This window comes from Lucilia cuprina, chromosome 3, assembly GCF_022045245.1.
Source record: "Lucilia cuprina isolate Lc7/37 chromosome 3, ASM2204524v1, whole genome shotgun sequence".
Lineage (NCBI taxonomy): Eukaryota > Metazoa > Arthropoda > Insecta > Diptera > Calliphoridae > Lucilia > Lucilia cuprina.
In genome coordinates, this window is record NC_060951.1 from 40,818,434 (window position 1) to 40,820,461 (window position 2,028).

The 2,028-nt window shown below is 29.9% G+C and overlaps 1 protein-coding gene across 1 annotated transcript in view; it reads left to right on the top strand.

Moving 5' to 3' along the window:
• Positions 1-1,269, top strand: part of LOC124419001 (tyramine beta-hydroxylase-like) — a 55,023-nt gene extending 53,754 nt beyond the window's left edge. The window contains exons 3-5 of the mRNA XM_046947080.1: positions 411-577; positions 1,010-1,192; positions 1,237-1,269. Coding sequence (XP_046803036.1) covers positions 411-577; positions 1,010-1,192; positions 1,237-1,269 — 383 coding nt within the window. The remainder of the gene's footprint in view (positions 1-410; positions 578-1,009; positions 1,193-1,236) is intronic.
• The last annotated feature ends 759 nt before the right edge of the window (positions 1,270-2,028 follow it).

The following is a 2,028-nucleotide window of genomic DNA, read 5'->3' on the forward strand; positions in this document are numbered from 1 at the left end:
CTATAGACTAGACTATAGACTAGACTATAGACTAGACTATAGACTAGACTATAGACTAGACTATAGACTAGACTATAGACTAGACTATAGACTAGACTATATACCAGAACAAAACATATGCCTCGACCCAAAGGTAGCAAAGAATTTAAAGTTTCTTGGCACTTTGTGGCATATATCAGAGATAGAGTATAGGGGAGAATCAGCAACAAACATGAGTCCAAATAAATTGTACTTTCAACCCCTTTTTTTTTGCTTGCAACACAATATATCTATATTAAAAATGTTCGATGAAATGAAAACAAATAATCATCATTATTTTACTTTCGTTTTTTCTGTTCACCTTTTTTTTTGATTTTGAGTAAAAGTATTTATTTAAATTTTTTGTTGATTTCTTTAACGAAACAATATAGGTCATGTCGATAGTTCAGGATTGCGCATTAAAATGGTCTCACAGCTGAGGCAATTTGATGCTGGTGTCATGGAATTGGGACTTGAGTACACAGATAAAATGGCCATACCCCCTGGACAGGTAGCATTTCCATTAAGTGGTTATTGTATTGCAGAATGTACGGAATTGGTAAGTTACAATAAAGTATTTTAATTTTTTTCTCTTAATAGCTAACACACACACAATAGCTGTTAATGGCATGACAATGTTATAGAAAAAATAAACAAAAAAATATATATTGGGGTAATTTATTTAAATTTTACCTTTGGAAAAAATTGTTACATTAACAGGAAGCTTAAATTGTTAATGATACGCTTGTACAGCGAAAAAGAAATAAATTGCTTTGTTACTTTAGTTGTCATCGAAATTTATTTAAATATTTTAATACCTCCACCCACTGCTCAAAAAAAACATGTGTCAAAGGCAATAATTTTCTTTATATTTTCCATTTAACCACAACAGTTAACTTGTATAGCTTTTGTGTTCAATTTATTATGAAAATATCTAAATTCTTTTATTGAAATCTTCACCTTCATCTTTATCTATTTAACAAATTTCCAGGCATTTCCTCCCTCTGGCATTGTAGTTTTTGGCTCACAATTACACACACATTTACGTGGTGTACGGGTATTGACGCGACATTTTCGTGGCTCAGAAGAATTACGTGAATTGAACCGTGATGATTATTATTCGCATCATTTTCAGGAGATGAGAAATTTGCATTATAAACCACGTGTTTTACCGGTAAGTATTAATTTTAGTTTACTTTTTTTTCAATCATTCTTTAGATTTTCCTCATTGTCACCTTAAGTAGTTTATAAAATTTGATTTTCTTTTCGTTTCTGTAATACTTATATCTGTGTGAATATATTATTTTTTACATTTTATTTTATGAATAGTCAATAAGTACACCATTTGTAGGTACAATCTCCAAGGAGATTTTCATAGTAACAGTTTTTTCTTAAGCAAGTAGTCATTCATTAAAGTTCTTTTGTGTACTTGTTTTTCTTACTTATGTCTTAGTTTTGTCAATTAGTTCAGCTCTAACTTTCAAAGATAAACGTATGAAAATCTTTTTTATATTCGACCATGCTGAGCATATTATACACACCATCGAATCATTGCCGAAAAATCTTATAAATAAAATTTGATATTAATGTATCGATGATTTTGTTATTATCGAAACAACTGAATTCCTTTTCCATAGGAGGTTAGTTATTGACTGATCCTTTTAAAATTTGTTATAAAGATTTTTCTTTCTAACTTGTTTGTGTCGAATTTCATCGCTGTACTCTTATTTCTGAGCCAGTAATAAGCATAAAAGTAAATTTCTGAAGGTCATTTTTTATGGTGGGTAGGGCCAAAAATGATCCGATCGTCACAGAAGTTTGGAGAGCGATTTGATCCCATACGAAACTTGTTAAGTAGTTAGTTATTTATTTACTCAGTTAGTTAGTAAGTTAGCAAGTTATTAAGTTAGTAAGATAGTAAGTTAGTAAGTTAGTAAGTTAGTAAGTTAGTAAGTTAGTAAGTTAGTAAGTTAGTAAGTTAGTAAGTTAGTAAGTTAGTAAGTTAGTAAG